This window comes from Pongo abelii, chromosome 1 (assembly GCF_028885655.2).
Source record: "Pongo abelii isolate AG06213 chromosome 1, NHGRI_mPonAbe1-v2.0_pri, whole genome shotgun sequence".
NCBI lineage: Eukaryota > Metazoa > Chordata > Mammalia > Primates > Hominidae > Pongo > Pongo abelii.
The window spans coordinates 80,398,726-80,421,105 of NC_071985.2; the positions used below are offsets into that span (position 1 = coordinate 80,398,726).

At 39.0% G+C, this 22,380-nt stretch overlaps 1 protein-coding gene across 2 annotated transcripts; it reads left to right on the forward strand.

Moving 5' to 3' along the window:
• The first annotated feature begins 218 nt into the window (after positions 1-218).
• Positions 219-21,692, forward strand: SELL (selectin L). Of its 2 annotated transcripts, none has more exons than XM_002809811.4 (9): positions 219-911; positions 1,889-1,970; positions 3,604-3,990; positions 4,958-5,065; positions 7,655-7,840; positions 8,950-9,135; positions 10,700-10,828; positions 15,813-15,831; positions 20,564-21,692. In XM_002809811.4, exons 1-9 carry the CDS (start codon positions 870-872, stop codon positions 20,580-20,582), a joined length of 1,158 nt encoding a protein of 385 aa, XP_002809857.2. In that variant the 5' UTR covers positions 219-869; the 3' UTR covers positions 20,583-21,692. The 2 variants fall into 2 exon arrangements, with proteins under 2 accessions (XP_002809857.2, XP_054381667.1); XM_054525692.1 differs by lacking the exon at positions 20,564-21,692 and adding an exon at positions 16,257-18,581 and having other exon boundaries at positions 747-911.
• The last annotated feature ends 688 nt before the right edge of the window (positions 21,693-22,380 follow it).

Below are 22,380 nucleotides of genomic sequence, written 5' to 3' on the forward strand. Positions count from 1 at the left end.
CACATCAGTGGGTCTTCCTTTTTATCGTTCTTCATTGTATGGGTCCTAATTTCACATGCAGTCTTATGAAACCATCTCATTTTATAGTCCAAGAATACTAAAGGTACTTGTAGGCTCCCAAACCTACAAGGTGAAAAGCTAGAGAGCATGGGCTCTCTTCAGGGGTTAACTTCAGGAAGTGCCACTAACAAGGACCTCCACTAGGTGGTGAGCAAGGAAAGACGGAGTTGAAGGAACCGAAACGAGTCAAGTCCACTGCTTAGCTCTACTGAAGTTTTGCAAATATCACAAATTTGTCTGAAATGTAGTTTTGATTTGTAGTATTTGCAATTTCCAAGGGCCATTTACCACAGGTAGCCAAGAGTTAGTTTAGCATTTATGAAAAAGATAGGGGAGGATGGTGGAAAAGAAGAAGAGACAGAAGGAGGAAGAGGAGAACGAGAACCAAACAAAAACAAGAACAAGAACAAGTAGAAGAAGAGGAGGAGGAGGAAAAGAAGAGGAAGAACAACAACAACAACAATGAGGGAAGGAGGAGGAGGGGAAGGAAAGATGCATAGGAGAATGGAAGGAAGGATAGAAAGGAGGGAAGGAAGAGAGAATCTAGTCACATTACTTTTCTGATCAGCAGTTCATTTTTGTCTCAGTGGGAGGCAATAGAGGCCGGTCTAGGAAAGGGGTGGGGAAAGAGGAAAGAGAAGTGGAGGAGGAAGGGGAGGGAAAAGGGGAGGAGGAGGAGGATGTGAGACTGGGTTAGAGAAATGAAAGAAAGCAAGGCTTTCCGTTGACATTCAGTGCAGTCTCCCTGCAGCACAGCACACTCCCCTTGGGCAAGGACCTGAGACCCTTGTGCTAAGTCAAGAGGCTCAATGGGCTGCAGAAGAACTAGAGAAGGACCAAGCAAAGCCATGGTGAGCCTTTCAGCCTAAAAGACTTTTAGATCCTCAGATAGAAACTCTTGGGGTTGTAGAGGCAGGTGGCAAGGATAGGAAGCACCCCCATTTCAATTCTGGTTTTAAATAATATAGAAACTAAAAATTTTCTCAGACCCTCAAAAAAAGTGATCCCAAAATCTTTCTTCTCAGATATGCTGATTTCCTCTTCTTGACTTTGTCTCTGGGGAGACTCTTGAAGAAGTACTATTGAAATCAGATCTTTTGCAATAAACACTATCTACCTGAGAAGTGATATGCTTTGGAAGACAGAATTTTTTTTTTAAATTATACTTTAAGTTCTAGGGTACATGTGCACAACGTGCAGGTTTATTACATATGTATACATGTGCCATGTTGGTGTGCTGCACCCATTAAGTCGTCATTTACATTAAGTATATTTTAAGGTGTGCAGGAAATCTGTGACTTTGTCATTTCAGTTGCTCAGAAAGGTATTTCTTTTTATTAAAAAAAGAAATACTTTTCTTTCCTGGTGTCTGGCTATCTAATTGTTTTTGTTTAGGTATTTGAGGCATTGACCCATTATGATCAAGAGTGAGGCTATAACATTAAATATAAGCATCAATAGTTAATTAAGTACCAACAATACTTTAAAAAATATACGTACTAAATATTAAATAGTTTTATCTAATAGCTCAGCAGAAAAGCAGGTATAAAAATTACCAAACCATAGAAAAAATTCAGGGCAGTACTGATTAGCAACTTGAGACTAAAGCGTGAAAATAAAATAGAACAAAACAAAACTATGCATCAGTTCTGATGTAAATTTGAAGTAATTTTTCATCTATGTCTGAGAAACCTGTTACCTCAGACAGGGTTAGTAGACATGTGTGTTTTATTTTGAATATTAAGAAAGTTGTAAGCACCACCTCAAAGGCTATAAATATGTGGTTTAAGAGTATAAATCTAAATATAATTTTGTATTTCATTTGCAGATATTTCCATGGAAATGTCAGAGCACCCAGAGGGACTTATGTAACATCTTCAAGTTATGGGGGTGGACAATGCTCTGTTGTGGTATGTTATGATATTTATATATCGCTAAGTCTACTTTACTTCTATTCATTTTTCTTAAATATCCACTGCTTATACATAGTCTAAGGGAAAATTATTTCACAGAGAGCTGTTAATTCTATCCCTTCTGTAAACATCTCTTTTCTTCTCACCTTTAGTTCTTCCCCAGAAACTCCTGAACACTATTTTTAACCTATAATAGCCCATGCTGTAGGGTTCAAATCCCAATAGCCCCACAAAATCCTTCAATTATAAAGGAATAATGTTAATTAAGAAATCTCTGTTAAGGCACTTACAATCTGTACCAAATATTTAGCACCTCATTTTCTATTTTTTATTCATAGTTCAGTGTACATTAATATCATTTCTACAATTACAATATGAGCTCATTAAGGGATGGGGCTTTATCATTTTTTGGTCCTTCTCCCATTGTCATGACAAATTTTATATCTGATTCTTGAAGACTCTCCAGCAATAGCTTTGAACTTGGTTTTTCATTTCCTAAGTAAACTAATGTCTTCTTACTCCCTAGCCTGGATTTTCAGCTCTAGCCAAGCAAACATGCTAACTCTCCCCTTCACACATTCCTTATGCCATGTCTGCACTGTGTCACATGGAAACTTAGTGCTCTTTTCATACAACAGGTATTTTCCGAGTCCCTAGAATGTGTGAAATTTATGCTAGGCACTAACGATACAGCAGTGGACACAACAGTTTTTTCCCTCTTAGAACTTGCATTCTAGTGGAATGCTCATTCAAAACTCTGTTCAAAATGTTTATTTTATGATGCTCTTTACCATCAATTATATCTGTTTCTTTACTGTATTAAATAGTGATTCATGTAGATCATACCATGCTTAGAATGCCATATATTATTATGAAGTCATTGTATAATTATGTGTTTAATTAGATATCTTCAAAGCCCTCATATTTGATGGGTCCATATGTTTATTAAACATCATCAGTTGAGTCTCTTTGTGTATAGAACATGATCTAATCAATTTCATAATCCTATATCATTTGGCTTTGTAAATTGTTCTTTTTAAAAATTATACAGTTAGATATATAAGAGTTGAGTGGTATATTGGGCTTTTCCAGAAGCAGTTCTTCCTATGGTAAAATAAAATGTTTTTTATGTAAAAGAGATTACTTAAAACTATGTCACTGTTCTTCCCATCCTTATTATGCTTCTCCCATAGGTACATATGTGTTGGCCTTCAAGAAATGATTCCAGGATTAAAAAGTATACATAAATTGTATAGTAATATGATATTACACTGTAATTAGTTGTAAATCATTAACAGCTACAAAGAAAAAGAAATATGAATGTCTAAAATATGTTGGTTAAATTTCACCTGAAATAATTTTGAGAAAAAATTAATAAGAAAATAAACCTAGAAAGCCACTAAATTTGTTTAAAATAGAACCTTAGATAAAAGCATCTTATATTCAAGCCAGAAGGTCTAGGTTCTACTTCAAATCTGCAAACAACTATTCTGTGATCCTGAGATGGTCACATACACTCTTAGGCTCTGTTTCCTCATCTCTAAGTGTCTGGCTCAGCCTGGAGTAGTGCTAGGTTCTTTTTAGCTGTAACATTATGTAAGTCTGCATAGGTCACACTGATGTCTTGCAGATTTCCTGGCACATCATGGAACTGACTGCTGGACTTACCATTATTCTGAAAAACCCATGAACTGGCAAAGGGCTAGAAGATTCTGCCGAGAGAATTACACAGATTTAGTTGCCATACAAAACAAGGCGGAAATTGAGTATCTGGAGAAGACTCTGCCTTTCAGTCGTTCTTACTACTGGATAGGAATCCGGAAGATAGGAGGAATATGGACGTGGGTGGGAACCAACAAATCTCTCACTGAAGAAGCAGAGAACTGGGGAGATGGTGAGCCCAACAACAAGAAGAACAAGGAGGACTGCGTGGAGATCTATATCAAGAGAAACAAAGATGCAGGCAAATGGAACGATGACGCCTGCCACAAACTAAAGGCAGCCCTCTGTTACACAGGTAGGGAGTGACAAGACGGCTATGCTGCCTCAGACTCAGGAAGGGCCACGGTTAAGAGAATACTCAGATTTACCCCATGGAAAGGTGGGGGGATGAGAACAGCTGCTGGTTCATTCTAAAATACATCTAGACCTCTATATAATCTTGCATCGTGTCACTTCTAAGAATTTTTGGTGTGTAAGATTTGTCCCTGTGCACAAAAGCTATACCCCTAAATCAAGTTACATCAAAATGATAGGTGTACGTAGGAAGTACAGAGGAAGAACTAGACAATCAGTGCCTTTGATAATAAGGCAGGGGAGGAGAAGCTGACAGCTGGGGCCAGTTGGAAACTTAGGCTCACATCACCTCAGTTTTCACATTGTGAAGTAGAGAGTGTGGTGCTGCGTGCTTCCTTCTTGGCCTAAATTTATATAATTTTATATAAAAATTGCACTATGTTTGGTGTATGAATATTTCTGTAAAATCTTTTACAATTCCAAAACAGCCAGCATTTTCCAAGTGATGTTTTAATAGTGAACCATAGTTAATTTGGTCTCTTGTAAATTAGACTCTACTGTTTTAGCAAATTTGGACTTTTTAATCTTTGATTTCTATAAAGAAAGGGATTGCCAAGAAATAATTGCATGCAGAAATGATTGAGGTCAGGTCATGATTTAACCTTCTCACTCATTAAAAACAAGTAATTTCAAGAGTTTCAAGGTATGCCACTAAGTTTCCTATAAGTGTTACAGAATATTAGTATTGGTAATTTCATTCCAAAAGCAAATAAATGCCTATGGCTATATACTTAGTGTATTTTATAAGTAAAAATTTTAGCATATGATTTTTATGCTATGAATTTACAAATAAACCTTTCCTGATTTTTTAAATCATCTCAGACAAAAGGTTATCTATGTCTAAAGAAATTACTTTGAGTACTAAAATGTAATCACATTAAAATATTTTTTTTCTGACCTCCTTAAAGCTTCTTGCCAGCCCTGGTCGTGCAGTGGCCATGGAGAATGTGTAGAAATCATCAATAATTACACCTGCAACTGTGATGTGGGGTACTATGGGCCCCAGTGTCAGTTTGGTAAGTCTCTTTCCTTTCTTTGCTTCTTCTTAGATAAAGTCACAGGAATCATTATAGCTTATCACAGAAGCTGGTTGGAACAAAATGATACTAGCCACTCTGAGAAATGGGAAGTTTTGATCAGAAAGCTCTGCTTTCACAATATTGTTACCTTTCCGTAAAGATTTCATAAGTCAGCATGAAGTTTCGATTCACTTCTCAACAAGTCTTTTTGAGTACCACAAGAAGCACAGTGTTGGGATAAAAGCTGTCAGGGTTACAATAAGGAATTAGCATTGTAGATTCCCGCTCTCAAGTAGCTCACAATCTAATGAGCTTGTTAGATTAATTAGAACTCTAAGGTCTGGAAGAAAGTATGCCATTTATCATTAGGAGGCTGAGTTACCCAGAAAGTAATCTTGCTTTTTCCTTCTAGTAGTTCATTTCCTTCTTGCAGTTCTCCACACTTAACACATGTGCTCTGTAGCACACTGATTTTGCTCGTGGCCTTCTCTCTCATTTTGCACATGGCCAAGAAACATGTCATCTTTAAGACATTGTTCAAAGACAATTTCTTCTAGGAAGCTTTCTTAGTTCTGATAGCTCCACATATTTCTTCCTCATTTCTCCCACTTATGTTGAAGTCATCTGTTCACTTGTCCATCTCCTCTGGTACTGAAAGCTTCTTGAGATCAGTAAGTGTCCTATTTATCATTGCATCTTTGGGATTCACAAAATGCCTGTATGTATCAGGTACTTGCTTGTGAGCCTGAATTGAATTGGACGATTTAATTTTTTAAAAAAGCAATGTTTGTAAAGAATAAAGAATTAAAACCAAAATAAATTTAAATGTCAACCAACTGAAATAGATCTATAGATCTAACTCATTTCACTTGATCCCTGGGCCATGACTCCCTCCTAATACTTTACCCTCACCCCATTTTTGAACTCTGTTTTTTAACCTTTATGTTATTGGTATGCCTATTTTACTCATTTTTAATTATTGGTATGCCTATTTCACTCATTTTTAACATATTACTTTTTTTTTGTCTTGGTTTCTCTCATATCACTCTTTTCTCATTCTTTCTACCTGTGATCATTTCTCCTGAGATCCTTCATGAGCACTTATCCAGGACCATAAACTATTATAATTTCTCAGTTTTTGTCTTTCATATATTGCTCTTCTGACTCTAATCTACATGTATCCTTTGGTCAAACTTTCTAACTTTTGCGGACTCACAAATCTATGTGATCTTTGGACTGATAAGCCTATCTCCAGCTCTGAACTCAAATATGCTAAGGATGTCCTTTGGTATGTTTAAAAGACTATAAAACCAATTGTTCCCAGTCAGCTTTCCTTTTTGTATTTCTTATCTCAGTATGTGGAATCACCATTTACATGGGCACCCTGGTATGAGACTCTCTTAACTCCCCCAACATTTATGCGGGGTAACATTTTACCAATTTTTACAACTTAGTGTTTTTCTAATCTGTCTTCCACTTGTCAACTCTACTACCATTGCCCTCATTATCTTTCTCCTAGATTCTTGCAATAGTTTATTAGATGAGTTCCACAATTTTAAATTAGCTCCCCTCAAATATATTATTTATACTACAGGGAGACTGATCAATTAAAAGCAATTAAAACACATCACACACACATGACAATCCACCCATTAATTTCTACCTACCATTTTGTCCTACAGGGTGAAATCTAAGGTCTTCAAGCCCCAGAGTAATGCTTGATGTATAATAGATACTCTTTAAATCAATGAAAAAGGATAACATTTTCTCTTAGTTCCCATCTTTCTCCCTAATCTCATCTCATATAGTTTCCAAATACAAAAATTCTTCCGATTCCTTGAGTCCATTCTTCATTGAAGTCTCTAGAGCAAGGCAGCAATAATGGCTTAAATTTGACAGATGAGGAATAAGACATGAAAGTTGTACTGTTTACTAAATGGCATGGCAGGGACTAAAACGTGAAAACTTTAATTTCCAAGTCTTAAATTTGCCTATTGTACCACCAATCAGAACAGGGAAATAGATACAGTTTCTGGAGAGGGTTGTCAAAATCAAAAGAGTTAAAATTCTGGAACTGAGCTAGAACAGAAGACAGAATTGAGGTCAAAATGCTTCCTAGACTTTTATATTCTCTCCTTGCAAAGGGCTTATTATGGAGACCCACTCTTTCTCTGAACGTCTTGCTCCCAATACTCTAGTAGACTCAGGGGTTCTGATGTGATAGTTATTTCCCGACTAAGCTAGTCATTCCCAGTTACACCTATTTGGGTTTAAGGATTCTCACTCCAGATAATGCTGAAGATAATAATATGAAGACTAGCTAATGTTTAATTAGAATTTCTTATGAGTCAGGCTTTGTTCTAAGGTCCTTGACTTATGCTAATTGAATTACATTTAGTTTCCATATCAATTTGATAAAGATAACACAATTTCATTATTCCTCTTATATAGATGAAGAAACTGAAGTTGGAGGGTTCAAGTAACCTTGTTTAAAGGCACATGGTTATCAAGTGGCAGGGCTAGGATTCAAATCCAGGCATCAGTACCTCTTAACTCTTCCCCATACTATTTCTTTCCCTATTGAAGTGATTCAGTGTGAGCCTTTGGAGGCCCCGGAGCTGGGTACCATGGACTGTACTCACCCTTTGGGAAACTTCAGCTTCAGCTCACAGTGTGCTTTCAACTGCTCTGAGGGAACAAACTTAACTGGAATTGAAGAAACCACTTGTGGACCATTTGGAAACTGGTCATCTCCAGAACCAACCTGTCAAGGTGAGTAACTTAAGACTAGAGGCTTTGTCATGGCAATCCTGGGCTTACAGTCAGAACATTCAGTAGAAGTTTGCTGAGAAGTCAAACTTAGGAGCCTAATTTAACCTAACTTTGTTTAACTTACTGTGATATTTTTCAAAGGACTTATTCTTACTAAATTTTTTTGAAAAACCTCCCAAACAAAAAGTAAAAACCAAATACCCCTGAAGCCATCTCCCAGTGTGTAACATGATTTATAGCAATACAGCATGGTTATACTGTGTTTTTTATTTTTCTCATTGCCATTGCATAAATAACGTCTTGTTGAACCTCAGTTAAATTTTGGTTATTCTCCTCTCAGTAACACCAACCAATTTCCTTCCCAGGGTAGTGGAGGTCTTTCTTGGTTGTTTTATTTGGCTTATTCTTAAAATCACATTTTACTTTTCCTCGTGCATAAATTTTTAGGAGAATAACAACTGAAAAACAAAAACACAATCTCTCGATCTTTTTAAGTTTGAAATATGGTAGGTTATTATTATTATTATTATTTTCGTTTTTAACTGCCAACCTTATCTCCGTATGGGAGAAAACCAGTGTCATCTGAATTTGTGAAGTTTTGGTTAAATTTTCTACAAGTATGCTCCTGACGCATTAGTTTAAGTAGTTTAATTCTTAGAAGTGCTATCAAAATCCCTTATTGAAATTATAGAACTGTCAACCCACCTACTGGAATTTACAGAAGTTGGACTTGCTTCAGTGAATTGGGATGTTTTTCAAAACGCTTGGGTAGATATCAGAACAGATGAAAAGGCAGAGATTCTCTGAGAATATCCCATAAGAGCTCTTGATGCAGAGGCCATATGGCATGGTACTTCCAGCAGAAGGGGAGGGTCACCTTAGCTAGGGCAGCAGCCTGGAGTAGCCACTCCTCTCCCCACAGCTTTCAATGCTTCCTTGCCTTCATCTCTCATTCACCACCCACCATCATTCTCAAGAAAATAAAGCCTGGAAGCAATATCACAAGTAATGTAGTCAGGCAGCTTTGGCTAGAAATCCTTTGCTAAAGGGAGGATCTCTACTCAGAAATACTGTTTTGTCTTCTTTTTTTTTTTTCTTTTTCATTGAAGTGATTCAGTGTGAGCCTCTATCAGCACCAGATTTGGGGATCATGAACTGTAGCCATCCCCTGGCCAGCTTCAGCTTTACCTCTGCATGTACCTTCATCTGCTCAGAAGGAACTGAGTTAATTGGGAAGAAGAAAACCATTTGTGAATCATCTGGAATCTGGTCAAATCCTAGTCCAATATGTCAAAGTGAGTAAGTTTGTCCTGGAAAACTGAAGTCTCAAAGATGGAGCTGATGGATGAGCAGATATGAGGAAAGACATACATAAACATTTACATGTTGTTTTGCTAAGAATATGTGGCCTAGAAATAAATTTGTATGCTTAACTCACTGTAAAATCTTTGGTTGGTCTTTCCTCCTCCTTTGAGGACAATCATTTCTTTTTTTCATTCTCACCTCTTGCCATCTTAACTCTTAATATCTGAACTCACTGATTTACTTTTTACCCATTCTTCTATTCCACTACAATCTAACATCTCTGTTAGCCTGTTGAAATGCCTCTAAAACATCACTAATGAACACCTACTTCCCCAAATAATGGATACTACCGAATTATCACTAAGCTAATGCCTCCCAAATCTATCTGTGTATGAGAAGAATCATGTCTTGTTCATCTTTGTATACCCTCCACCTGACACAGTGCCTGGCAATAGGTGCTAAAGCAAATGCATGTTAAGCTAGCGCATGAAAGAATAGCTACCTATGCCTGCTCCTGAGACTATCTGCATGGATGACAAAAGTCTTTAAATGGTAGGATCTGCAGAAGCTGTCAGAGATGCTGATCTCTGTGTGCTGTGTGCCCAGGGCCAGGGAGTAGAGTGGATGAGCAGAGAGAGGCAGGGAGGCCTTTAGCAGAGGACTGTGCATTAGGCCTATCAGAGACATTTCCCTTTAAGGCCTAGCTAGTGTTCATTTCCTCCTCATCTTCATCAAGCCAACAGGTACCCTCTGTCTGGTGCTCCTGGGAACTTGAGCCTTCTCTCCATCATATATTTGGGTGTGGGGATCAAATCACCTTGAAAAGGTTCATCAAAGTAATGGGAAGAACTAAGGATAGAATCAGACCCTCTGCCAATATGTAAAAAAGTAGATTCCTTCAAATGTTCGTATCAGGAGACAGATTTTTTTTATACCAGTATTTTCAAATAGAGGCTCCCAAATGAACTTAGTTTACACTTACAGGAGTATCTCTAAACATGCCCTTTTACTTATTCGTGAAGGAAGTAGAGGGAAGTGGTAACTACTGCATTGGAAAGAAATTAGTGCAGGTCCTTGGCATGTAAAAAACAAGTGCTTATTTTTGCACAACTGCTTTAAAGTAAAAGCATTAATGATTTCCTTTGACTGGTGAATTATCCAGTTCAGATCATTGGCTTTTATTTTTCCTGAAGTTGTATTAGGCTTTTCGCTCTTCTCTGTGTTTCAGAGTTCCAGTCATTGAACAAGTCCATGGAGCTAAATACAATGATGACCATTCTTGCCAACATTTTTAGGTGCATTCCCAGGAACTCTATGAACCACAAATCTGGGCATTGAGATTCTGTAGGCATTAGAATAGCAAGGCTGGTCCAGTCTTTGCCTATGCTGTAGACTCATCATGGGCCTTCCCACGCCAGTTTCCTCATCTGTCGAATGGCATCAAATGGGCTACTACTGGGAGATGTAAGGAGGAAAAAGCCAAATATCATGAGATGGACTAAGGAAATAATGCTGGTGGTCTCATGCTATGTGCCTTACTGATTTCTCTTTCAGAATTGGACAAAAGTTTCTCAATGATTAAGGAGGGTGATTATAACCCCCTCTTCATTCCGGTAGCAGTCATGGTTACTGCATTCTCTGGGTTGGCATTTATCATTTGGCTGGCAAGGAGATTAAAAAAAGGTATGTGAGTTTAACTTCATATGAAAAGAACACAACTTTAAAGCGAAAAAGAAAAAAAAAAGAAACCCACAGGAAATTAAGTGTGATAGATTCAACACAAGCAGGATGCCAAGCTTTACGTTCTAGAGCCATCAGTCCCTGAAGACATGTAAATCAGCCCAGGACACACCTTCATTAAAACAGGTTGGCTGATTTTTGCTTTTCATCTGATAAACTTTTAAAAATGTCTATTACCTTCAAGGCAGCTTGCTAGGCTGATAACAACTAAGTGAGATATTCTAATGGTTCTTTGCTCTTATGTAATTCTTTAATACTTTTTTTTTTTTTTTTTGAGATGGAGCCTGACTCTGTCACCAGGCTAGAGTGCAGTGGTGCAATCTCAGCTCACTGCAACCTCCGCCTTCTGGGTTCAAGCTATTCTCCCACCTCAGCCTCCCAAGTAGCTGGGACTACAGGAGCATGCCACCATGCCCGGCTAATTTTTTGTATTTTCAGTAGACACGGGGTTTCACTGTGTTAGCCAGAGTGGTCTCGATCTCCTGACCTCGTGATCTGCCTGCCTTGGCCTCCCAAAGGGCTTGGATTACAGGTGTGAGCCACCACGCCTGGTCTGCTCTTAATTAATCCTGAAAAAATGACACACAATCTCTGTCCTCTAAGAGCCTACATGCCTTGGATTTCAATGCTACAATTCCACTAGGAAGTGGGTCTAATGTCCACTAAGGTTTCAAGGCACTGCTCCCAAATACCTGAGCTCTTCAAGAGTCACCTGGTTTCCAACACATGGGCATTGCATTAACCCTGGGAGAAATTCCCATGTGTTCTCCCAAGTATCTATTTACCAAGGCCACAGCTCTAACCAAATGCACCATATATGCTTTCCCTCCATCCGCCACTGGAGAGGAAAATAGAAGGAGGACTGCCTTGAGAAGTTAACATCTGCTGCCCAGATTATCACTCCCTTTACCTTAAGGCATGAGTGTGTCTCAGCCTTAAAGTGCGAGCAACCCACTAGCCTGCAGCAGGCCTTGGGTGTATGGTGCCACATTTGGCCAAACTCACCTGGAAGAACCATTCAAGGCTGTAACATTCATGGACATTGGGCAGCTTTTAAGATATACCTGTTTTGGCCAGGTGCGGTGGCTCACGCCTGTAATCCCAGCACTTTGGGAGGCCGAGGCGGGTGGACCATGAGGTCAGCAGTTCAAGACCAGCCTGGCCAACATGGTGAAACCCTGTCTCTACTAAAAATACAAAAATTAGCCAGGCGTGGTGGCGGGTACCTGTAATCCCAGCTACTCGGGAGGCTGAGACAGGAGAATCACTTGAACCCGGGAGGCAGAGGTTGCAGTGAGCCGAGACCGTGCCATTGCACTCCAGCCTGGTGACAGAGAGTGAGACTCTGTCTCAACAACAACAACAACAACAACAAAAAAAGATATACCTGTTTCAAGTTCAGGGATGATCTCAAAACAGTTGCTAACCAACTGCTCTGTGTTGCCTTTCTGTGGGCTCAGTTGATTGTCATTTTAATTTTCCTTCCATCAAATTAGTTAGTATGTATTCTGTTCACTGAATATGGTATGTAAAGGTTGCCCCCTGTCCATTTACACTGGCAATTACAAAAATATTATTTATCAGTCCCTAATTGCGTGCCACTCTGATCTTATCTTTCATTTAAATTTGAGAATAGTGGGTGCTAGGTAAGTTTTCTAACCAATCCAGAAAGACAAAGTGTTGAGGGGGTGGGGATTGTTGGTATGCAAGAACTTCATTAGCTATGTATAACCTGAGAACACTGAGGAGTTAAAATGTCTCTGCCCTTGCTATTAGAAATTCTGTGCTGATTGAATCTCACTATCTTATAGTATTATACAGTACTAAGTACTATACAGTATTAAGTATAAGTATCAAGTACTGCATTAAGGCAAAAGAAGAATGACAGTTTTCTCCAACCACTGATTATTCTTTCCATTGAGACTTCAAAGCCTGACCCCAATCGTCCTGTCTTTCTTCCTACCTTGGGCGATGATGGCAGAACTGACGGATAGAGAACAGGGTGGGTTATTACACACTGCCCCCTGGGATAAGGTGGCTATTATCTAAATAATTTTATAATAAGGAAGCTATTTATTTCCGAATTCTAAAATCTTTTAATAAGTGTTTGTAGAATCAAAAGAATAGAATCAAACTCACTTGTATGTAGTGAGGGGTTAGCTGCCTAAGGCTGTTTTATAAGCAAGGGTAAAAAAATTAGTGGGGTTGTTTTTAAATTTTTTACCTTGGAGTCATTTCTGTACAAGATCTCAAACCGATAACTTGAAAACTGCTGTGGGAATCAGTGTGGGGCAAACAGGAAACAGATAACGGGCAGTTAGGCTAGTTACAGTTATGCCAACAAAGAAAACAGAAGCCCCAAAAGATCACTGGCTTGGTAGGAAGCTCAGGGTATCTTTAAGGTAACATTAAATAGTCTTCATCTGTGGGCCAGGCACCGTGGCTCTCACCTGTAATCCCAGCACTTTTGGAGGCTGAGGCAGGAGGATTACTTGAGCCCACAAGTTCAAGACCGGCCTGGGCAACATGGCAAAACCACATCTCTACAAAAATACAAAAAATTAGTCAGGCATGGTAGCATGCACATGTAGTCCCAGCTACCCAGGAGACTGAGGTGGGAGGATCACTTGAACCCAGGAGGTCAAGGCTGCAGTAAGCCATGACAGCACCACTGCACTCCAGCCTGGGCAACAGAGTGAGGCCCTGTCTCAAAAAAAAAAAAAAAAAAAAGTCTTCATTTATAAAACATGTTTCGTTTTCACCAACTTACAAATGATTCTGCTTTCCAAAGATTTTAGCTGTAGGTTGGTCCTTTAAAACATGAAGAATATTTTTCCTATAGAGACAATGGTAGAAATAATGACTACATTCCCAGGCTAAATCTAAGACAAAAGATAGTTCATGACATTTACAAGGATAAAAGTAAAAAGTCATAAACTTCTATGTGTGTGTTTAGGGGTGTGTGTGTGTGTCTGTGTGTGTGTGTATATGTATATATACACAGAGAGAGAGAGAGAATTTATAGGCTTTTTAGGTTCTAATAGCTAGAAAAAGGGCACAGGTAATTATTTAGAGCATGGTAGCCAATGAAGTGACTAGAGTCTTCACCCCTATTCTTCTATGCTCAGATGAATCTTCTGACTCTAGCACTTTGTCTCCTGCCCTAGTAGTCTTAGTATGGAGACTTTCGCTCCTTTCTTTTAGGAAAGGAATAAGGAACGGCTCCAGAAACGTGTCCTTGTGCATGGGCTCATCCAGATACATTTTGTGCTCCTGGCATTATCATTCTCTGATTAGTCACTACCACTGGCCCTGTTTGGTAAATGAGGAAACCAGGGCAATGATGTTTTAGGCCAAATCTCGAAAATCCCATATCAGCAGGACCCAGAGTCAGAGATTAGACTCCAATCCAGATACATCTTCTAAAATCACTGGTCTTCAGATTTGTGAACTGTTTTTTTCCTCGGTTGGAAGAATTTCCCACCAGAACCAACACACAGGGTTAGACCAGGGCATGAAACTGAACACATGCCCCCTTAGTTCCCTTTTCTTCAAAATGAAACTTTCTCAGTAGGAACAGATTCTTACTCATCTATTGCTATTAGGTTCATCATCCCTAAAAAAAATTTATGTGAAGTTAACCAGAATCTGAAATTAATTCAGATTTGATTCTCCCTGCTCAAGTGCACTTGGTCATCAGCAGGCTGAATTTTAGAAGAAAAGATTTCAAATAGTAGTCTTTAATACTTTAAAGGATTAAAACAGTAATGGAACACTGTCTATGTGCTAGGACCTGAACTAAATACTTGGAAATATTTTATTTTATCAACCCAGTGAGGATGATACAATTATTATGCCTCTTTAACAGATGAAGAAATTGTAGTTTAGAAAAGAAAGTAGCTGTTCAAAGACACACTACACTACAGGTGGCAAAATAGGGCTTGCACCTGGGTGGGATGATTCTAGAATGCCAGTTTACAGCCACTGAAATATATTGCCTCCCAAATGATTCTTTCTGCTCAAAGAGTTTTTTTTAAGTTACCTACTTATTTATATTCTGCTTTTTTCAAAAAGAATGTGAGAACAGTATAAAATGTGTTCAGTATAGCAAATTAAAATTAATTAAAAAGTAAGAAAAAGCCAAATTTGGGCAACCCACTCGGGTCCCCTTCCACGCTGTGGAAGCTTTGTTCTTTCACTCTTTGCAATAATAAATAAGCTTTATGTTTTATTGAGCCAAAAAAAAAAGAAAGCCAAATTTAAACTTAGGGTACAAAAATCATTTGGAACCAAGGTTGAAGTTATGGCACAAAAATGTATGTCACAAAGTTCTATATACTTGGTAGGAGAGGGTCTCAGATCTAGCTCTGAGTTTCCTTACAGCCAATCAAAGGAGAACCATGTGATATTCCTTGTGTTTGTAAGATAAAAACACATTAGTTACTAAGATGAGGCTGCACAATTCCTATCAACAAGACCAAAGTGAAATTCTCTTGTAGATTCTCATAGAGATGATGCTGTGAGCTGTAATGGCACATAGTTTTACAGTATTAGCAGCTGTCCCTCAGTGGAAGAATCTGCAGGTAGGATGAGATGGCAGATTGGGAAGGGATAAACTCTTGAATGGACATATTGGGTCTCACCACCAGGCAATTTAGCCTACACTTCTGTCTTCTTGAGTAGCACGGAGAATGGACTGGAACCTCAAGAGGCATCTGCATCAACATGTCTGTTCTGTATTAGCGTCTACCACTGTTTATTAAGCCAGTTCCTCAAATCTCCTTTGACACAGATAGGGTCCACCTAACAAATACCTAATATACTTCAAAAGACAGTTTTGAGAGTGGGAGTCTTCCTTCTCCCTTACTTGAAAAACTTTAAATTGTCTAATTTTTGCTAATGCCATTTCTCTATTTTCTATTTTCAGGCAAGAAATCCAAGAAAAGGTAAGTTCTATTAGTGGCAAGGAGTTTCCACATCTGCTGATTCGTTCTCTACTTCCTTAAGTTACTTCCTGCTCTAGCTAGACACATTAACCCCATAGTAGTTTATTTACCTGGGGTCCTCATCCAAATGACCAGATAAGGTGATAAATCTACTAGCTTCTTTTCAGAGCTGTGCTTTTTGGTGCTAGTGGAGCTGAATGAATGAATGAATGAACGAACAAGTAATCCCTATTAGAAAAGGGCAGTTTATGTAAAGGGAGACTTTTCTGATTACCTCAGAATTTTTTCTGAGAGTTAAAAACATTGTGGTGTGTTCTTCTTGTTCTTAAATATATTATTTAAGAAATATTCAATTGAACAAGCACTTATTGAGAAATGAATAAATGCTTATTCAATTGACTATTTGCATTCAATTGCTCTAACAGGCATTGCCCTTCAGAAATGTGGGAAAGATAAGGAGCATGAATTCTACCTACAGCTTCCCCAAGGAGGCAAGTATTTTTCAGTTTGGTCTTGAAGCTCATGTTTCTTCTACTGGAGAAATAGCACAGTGGAAGGAGATGCAGACATGTGAAAGTTGATGGCCCACCTGGAAGAAATGAAGATGGAAAAATATTTCTCAGTATCTAGGGTTTAGTGACTTGCTCTGGAATTTTAGGAAGGAGAGTGTAAGTAAAATAAACTATGAAAGGAAGACTTTGGTGACACATTCAGTACCCAGCTGGACAACTGAGCTTCCTTTAAAATGCTAGAAATGAAATGAGATGATTTCTGAAGGGATTGGGTGCTGGTTTGGGCAACCATCCTACCAACCACAAACTTAGTATGGGCCATTGCTTAGAATGCAAAGGAAAAAGTGGGGAAATGTGAGGCACCAGAAGCCAGATCATAAACTAATGTATAAGCCATGTGATATGGGCTTTATCTTGAGATGTTTTGGGATATCACTAAAGGGGTTTAAACAGTCAGTAGCCTTGCCTCTGGCATCTTATAAGGTCACCCTGCAGAGCAGTATGGCAAGTGTGGGAGACAGGTGAGCCTGGATTCAAAGAGACTTGTTTTGGAGGGATTTGAAGTTATTAGGTTAAAACTGATGGCGCCTGTCTAGGGAACTAGTAGTAAGAATGGGTTCATGAAATAAGAGGAGGTGATATTAACTGAATGTGTCTGTTAATTGGCTAAAAGTGAGAGAGAAGAATCAAATTAACATCTTTCTCACCTGGAAACTGGCGGATGGTAGTCCTGTTTACTTCTGAGAAGGGAGCATAAAAGAATGAGAGGTTTTGGAGGTAAAGATCGTGGGTTCAGTTTTGTACTGAGCTTTGGGTGTATGCACATCATTCACTGTGGTTCATTGGACCTATCCAAAGCACAGAGGCTATGTTGGGGCAGGAGAGGTGGATTTGGGTCCCTCACATTTCAGGAGGTAACTGCCATCTCAGGAGTAGGTACCATCATCCAGGGAGGGTGCGAGTGCTCTAAGAATGGAAGAAGACCTGGGAGAGAGGATGGGAGCCAGAGGAATATCACTATCTAATAAGTCACCTAAGGGAAAGAGAAATGAAAAGAGGTTGCCAGGCAGGGAGAAGAAAGAGGAGGAAGAGTGTGGGGTAATGAATGCCAAGGAAACAAAGAAAGGGGAACGGTTTCAAACATTGCCAGGAGAACCAGTAAGTATCCCCTGGATGCAACAAGGGTGTCAGTGGGGAGACTATTTTCAGTGCAGACATCAAGACAGAGGTCAGATGGCCAAGCATTGAGCATCACTGAGGATGAGAAAGTAGAGACAGAACAAGCAGTCATCTCTTTTAAAATGTTTGGCTGTGAAGGAGAAGTGGGGCAGGGGTAACTTGATGAGGATGTACAATCAGTGGAGGTTCTTTTTATTCTTTTTAATTACTCTGTCTTCTCTTTACTAGCGTAAATGGAGTCTAGTGAGGAAAGGCTTCTTTCTCTGGGCTGGTCTTCCTATGTCTGTGGCAGGAAACCCACAGATGTGAAGATTTCTTTCAAACTCGCACCTACTGAGTGAAAGTATTTTCTGGCACAATCTACCCAGAGCTGTTTTCTGGCTACCGGAACCACCTGTTTTAATTGCCACTAGATGGAAGCAGATCAACTAGATTTTTTTTTTAAGATGTCCTTGAGGCACAGGAAGAGAGACTGGCTGGAAGAATATTAGCAAAAAGCTAATTACCATGCTAAGCAAATTGCCATATTAAGTTTAATGGTTCACTGATTTTTTATAATCAGTCAGTTAATAGTTGTTTATTGAACATTTTTGCGTTGGAAACTGCTGAGCTTTCTTGAGACACCAAGAGGAGTTAGCCTGGTCCCTGATTTCAGGAAAATTATTACCTAGCTGGGGAGTTAAGACAGGAATATAGAAAGAAAAAAAATCAAAAAAATACAAGGCAGAGCATGGTAATGGCCAATGGATGCTATATTTAAGAAGGAAAAGGTCATTTGGCTTGGTGATTATAGAAAGTCTTATAAAGAAGGTTGCTTATGAAGACTAGATAGGATTTAGGTATATGGAGAAAAGCAGGAAAGGAAGGCAGTCTGTAGGAAGGAAATTATGTAAGCAGTGGTATGGTAGTGAGACTACGAAAGCATTTTTCAGGTGCCAGTGAGCAAAACTTTCTTGAGCCCATGGCTTATTGAGGAGTTGTGGAGTTGAAGTTGGAAAGGAAGGCTGGCCCCAACAACATAAGTCTTGAATGCTTCACCAGATGGTCTAGAAAGGCCTAGCAAAGAAGAATTATTTGCCCAGCTCTCATTTATTGACCAAGGCTGTATTAATTCATAAGAATCACAGAATTTTAGGTCTGGATAAGATCTTGGTGGATATCACATTCAAACTCTTTTTGTAGTTGAACTAATTAAGTAACTTTTCTATAGGCCTTGAGCAAGTGACAGAGTTCGTTACAATAATCATAAACCTTTATCAAATATTAATTCCATGTTGTACACTATTATGAATGGTTTACATGTCTTAAATCATGAAATATGCCTTTAAGTCTATGGGAGAAGGGTCTATGAACATCTTCATTACTGATAAAGAAACAGGCACAGAGAAATAAAATAGCCTGAGGTCACAATAAATGGCAATGCTGAGATCCATACTCATTTGGATCCAGGAATCATGCTCTTAATGCGTATGCTTTTAGAATTCAGGACCCTTGACTACCAGCTTAGAATGGCAAGTCCCAGGCACCCTCCTATTCCAGTAACGTGATTTTTTTTTTTTCACACTGAAACCATTGTGTGATGGCACTGAGGAAGGGTGGGGTAGAAGTGCGGTGTGTTTTTAGAACAAGTCAAAGGTAAAATGAATACTATCACACTAAACACTGTGAGCCTTTTTTTTTTTTTAAAGTTCTTGGGCGAATTTTCATAGTAATTTGTGTTCATTTCTATTAGCTTTTCAATGGTGAATGAATGACTCCTTGGGCATTTGTGGTTTCATTTCTTGCTGGGTTATTTTGACTCTTCTGCAAAATGACTCTGTTTATCACCTCATTTGGTTTCTACTGTGTAAATTCTGGCAGGGTAGAAGCTACACCCAAGATACACAGGAAGATATGATGCCAACCTCAGAGGAGGGCATATGTGAAATTTTGTTTTCAGAAACATTTTTTTGTCTCTATTTTGGCAAGCACATTTGCAGCTGCTGAGCTGTGGTTTACCCTGACAGTTCATCATGAGACCAGCTCCTCAGAATCTGGTTCTCCCTTTGAAAGGTGCATACCACATTTCATTCTCTCCTTGTCCTTTCCAAGAATAAAACAGTTGTGTCACACACAAAAAAGTGTCACTTATTTCTTTAAACTAAATGTGTTACCATCTCATTAAATGATATCCCAGGATATAAGTCATCACGAGTTTATAACTACCACTCTTTCATGAGTTTAAATTTTCTCCAATTCACTTTCCATTTAAGCATGCCTTCTAATTTCTTGACTTTCCACTGCTCAAAATCAATCTACGGCCGGGTGCGGTGGCTCATGCCTGTAATCCCAGCACTCTGGGAGGCTGTGGCGGGCGGATCATGAGGTCAGGAGTTTGAGATTAGCCTGGCCAATATGGTGAAACCCCATCTCTACTAAAAATACAAAAATTAGCTGGGTGTGGTGGCACGCACCTGTATTCCCAGCTACTCAGGAAGTTGAGGCGGAAGAATCGCTTGAACCCAGAAGGCCGTGGTTGCATGAGCTGCCACCGTGCCACTGCACTCCAGACTGGGCAACAGAGTGAGACTCCATCTCAAAAAAATAATAATAATAATAAAAAAAAAAATAAAATAAACATAAACATAAATTAGAAAAAACAATCTACACTGTCCTTCAAACTCATTAGATCTGGAGACAAAGACCGTATGTACCACAAAAATTTCTCCAAGTGGGGTCTGTGGGCCAGTGGCATAAGTATCACTAAAGAGCTTGTTAGGGCTGCAGAATCTCAGGCTCCACTCAGACCTACTGAATCAGAGTCTACATTTTAACACCATCTCTGAGTGGTAAGCACATGAAAGTCTGAGAAGTGCTGCTACTAGGGTTTGCTTACATTCGTTCATCTTCAAAGGTTCCTAAAGCCCGGCCTCTTGTCTGATATTTCCAGCTGAAAGCATTTCCTTGCTCCTCTTCTCATCTCTAATGAATACTTACCTTTACTACTAACACTCCAAGTTTTGCAATTTTTAAACTCTTATTATCTTTTGTTTTTCTTTCAGTATGGATGACCCATATTAAATTGCCCTCGGTGAAAGAAAATTCTTGGAATACTAAAAATCTTGGGATCCTTTAAAACCTTCCATGAAATGTTTTGCATGGTGGCACCTCCTACGTCAAACATGAAGTGTGTTTCCTTCAGCACATCTGGAAAGATTTCTACCTGACCAACAGCTCCTTCTGCTTCCATTTTGCCCCTCATTTATCCCTCAACCCCCAGCCCACAGGTGTTTATACAGCTCAGCTTTTTGTCTTTTCTGAGGAGAAACAAGACCATAAAGGGAAAGGATTCTGTGGAATATAAGGATGGCTGACTTTGCTCTTTCTTGACTCTTGTTTTCAGTTTCAATTCAGTGCTGTACTTGATGACAGACACTTCTAAATGAAGTGCAAATTTGATACATATGTGAATATGGACTCAGTTTTCTTTCAGATCAAATTTCACGTCATCTTCTGTATACTGTGGAGGTACACTCTTATAGAAAGTTCAAAAAGTCTACGCTCTCCTTGCTTTCTAACTCCAGTGAAGTAATGGGGTCCTGCTCAAGTTGAAAGAGTCCTATTTGCACTGTAGACTCACCGTCTGTGAATTGGACCGTCCTATTTAACTGGCTTCAGCCTCCCCACCTTCTTCAGCCGCCTCTGTTTTTCAGTTGGCTGACTTCCACACCTAGCATCTCATGAGTGCCAAGCAAAAGGAGAGAAGAGAGAAATAGCCTGCACTGTTTTTTAGTTTGGGGGTTTTGCTGTTTCTTTTTAAGAGACCCATTCCTATTTCTTATAGTCAATGTTTCTTTTATCATGATATTAGTAAGAAAACATCACTGAAATGCTAGCTGCAAGTGACATCTCTTTGATGTTATATGGAAGAGTTAAAACAGGTGGAGAAATTCCTTGATTCACAATGAAATGCTCTCCTTTCCCCTGTCCCCAGACCTTTTATCCACTTACCTAGATTCTACATATTCTTTAAATTTCATCTCAGGCCTCCCTCAACCCCACCACTTCTTTTATAACTAGTCCTTTTACTAATCCAACCCATGATGAGGTCCTCTTCCTGGCTTCTTATTGAAAGGCTACCCTGTAACATGCAATTTTGCATTTGAATAAAGCCTGCTTTTTAAGTGTTAACTGGTTTGCCTAGTTTGTTATTTTGAAAATTATCATATGTTTTGTTTTCTCCCCAGTGAGATTATATGCTCCTTCAGGGCAGAGTTTGTGTCAGATCCCTGGAGTGTCTAGTGCATTACTTGACACTCAATAAATGAATGTTCAGATAAATCAGAAAGAGCATACAGTATACTGCTGATATAAGTTTCAGCAAACCCTCTTTCTCTATGGCATCTGATGACCTGGGCAGATATCACCTAATGTCAAGAGCTGAATTCTTAAGAGAGAATAGAGCCCTATCAGAAGCTAGCTGGAAATACCTCCTTGCCCCATGGCCAATACAGATTTCATACAAATTTGCACACATTATGAGAACAATTTTTCGGTAATGATTACACTTTTCTTTCTCAAAGACATCTCAGATTCTGTATTATAGCAAGAGCTGTTGCAAAAGATTCTCCCTATAGTACACTGTAAATCTTGGATGTGCAAATCACATTCATGTAGTTTAGGGTACATCCCCTGGAGTTGTACAGTGCATGCGTGCACAGACACACATGGCAACCCTGATCGAAAATGTTTATTCGACTAACACTTCAGGGCCAAGGAAACCAAATGGACACTACTCCTTGTAATTATGATGTATATAGATTTAAAAATAAAGTTCTATATTCAAGCTCTAGGATTCCTATATGATCTTAGGAATTAC

What these genes read in the sequence shown, in the direction of transcription:
- SELL (XM_054525692.1), top strand. Translation starts at nt 870, where the DNA reads ATGGGCTGCAGAAGAACTAGAGAAGGACCAAGCAAAGCCATG. An exon ending in GTGGACAATGCTCTGTTGTG is followed by an intron (nt 1,971 to 3,603) that starts GTATGTTATGAT and finishes GATGTCTTGCAG; the next exon opens with ATTTCCTGGCACATCATGGA. An exon ending in TGGGCCCCAGTGTCAGTTTG is followed by an intron (nt 5,066 to 7,654) that starts GTAAGTCTCTTT and finishes TCCCTATTGAAG; the next exon opens with TGATTCAGTGTGAGCCTTTG.